General features: G+C 33.5%; 1 protein-coding gene across 1 annotated transcript in view; it reads right to left on the bottom strand.

Annotated features, from left to right (window-relative positions):
• The window catches only part of LOC119584996 (breast carcinoma-amplified sequence 3 homolog), a gene marked incomplete in the record, with an annotated part of 31901 nt that extends 30475 nt beyond the window's left edge, over positions 1-1426 (bottom strand). The window contains 1 exon segment of the mRNA XM_037933606.1: positions 1336-1426. Coding sequence (XP_037789534.1) covers positions 1336-1352 — 17 coding nt within the window.
• Positions 1427-1766: the final 340 nt, after the last annotated feature.

Raw genomic sequence — 1766 nt, forward strand, 5'->3', positions numbered from 1 at the left:
TTACACTGCAAAGTGTGAATAGCCTATATTTGGAATATACTTGGGTATACAGAAAGTAACCACATTATTACAATATGTTTACCCACTTTTTGCTGAATAATCCTGTAATATACTCCAACTATCAAGACATCTGCTGCCCATTAGCAGGAGTATCAGAAACAACTAAAGAGAGAGAATGGGGACTGCCTAAAGCATAAACAAAAATGAACAAAGGAGACATTTGGTTGAGTGAAATTGCATATATAGTCATTACATTGTTGTGATAGTAAAATGCCATAGCTCCAGATTGTGTGAATCATAATAAAGGAAATATATGAAATTCTATAACCATTAACAGATGGTTTTGGTCACTGAAGAACAAAGGCATCCACTATACATTATTGTGCTATGCATCAAATTACTTGCTTATCAGTAGATCGCATTTAAGAAATTACAAATAGATTAGTTTCAGTGTAAATTTGCAACTTTACATACCATTCCATAACCATAGACTGTTTTTTATTTATAAAGAAAATGTCTTACAAAGTTTGGTCAAATACAAAGACAACAAAACTTTGTCATCACAAACTGGTTGGATCTTTCTCCATTCTTGAAAATGAATTTACAAAATCAAAATATTACTAAATAGCTCACCACTATTAACATGATCAGAGCTTAATCAATATTAACAGTATTAAATGCCTTTTCAGACAACAGTCTTGACAATCAAAATGCAAATGAGTGCCAAACATGATTTCTAGACACATCAGATTAAAGACTTAATTTTATTGGGTGAATAGCAGAGATAAACAAAGACAGTACCAGGATGTGGTAAGTATTCACACCATTCTAGACAATCATATGAAAGCTCAATCGCACTACAGTATAACAAGAGCAAAATCAAGTATATCAGGTTAACTAGACCATGATGATATATGCAATAGTAGAGATGCATTACTTGTCCATGTGTAAATATTTTGGCAAGAACATGAAAATCTATACATTCTTACCTTTACAGCATTCATAAATACTGTCCTTAAGAGGAGAAAAGAATATAAAAATATCACTCATTTCATTGTTTGGATGAACAGCCTGTCATCAAACTTGTTCAAACACGAATTGGGTGCATTTACAGATAGAAACAAAACTTAATTTTATTCCCTCAAAAACTGGTATTCCAATAAAGTTTTAATAATTCATATAAGTAGTATTTTCTAAGATTAGCATTTAAAACACATAAAAAGTGGAAAAGAAGAGCAATTACTTGGGTATTATCCACAAAATATGCAATAACGGATGAAGCGTCGTTCAAAAACAGGCTTAAAACAAAGACAAAAATTAGATTTTTTCTCTTACATATACTGATGATACATTAGATGACCTGAAATGAAGCAGAGAACCAAACATAGTAAGTATTTCTAGTGGACGAACTTGCGTCATCCTCATCACAACAAAGGCCAGCTAACCTGCGTCGTAATATTCATTGCCATTTGACGTTCATTTTTTCTTTCAATATTCACCATAAAGCCCAAATCTTAAGATGGTATTTACCTCCTGCAGACTAATATCTCATACTGTCGCGTTCATGTTAAAAATGGCCTCGATCCTCGTTAAAAATAGAGTCACTTCCTTTTTACTTTGTATACTGCGTCGCACAAGCGTCAGCTGATCTTTGTTTTGTTTGTTACTTTAGTTCTCAGTATTGACGCCAGGGGGACACTGTTGTCCGGACGCCAAAAAGAACTCAGGCTTCCGCTTCGTTATCCTGCAAACAATCTTACTGCACC

The sequence above is a fragment of the Penaeus monodon genome, chromosome 19 (assembly GCF_015228065.2).
Source record: "Penaeus monodon isolate SGIC_2016 chromosome 19, NSTDA_Pmon_1, whole genome shotgun sequence".
Lineage (NCBI taxonomy): Eukaryota > Metazoa > Arthropoda > Malacostraca > Decapoda > Penaeidae > Penaeus > Penaeus monodon.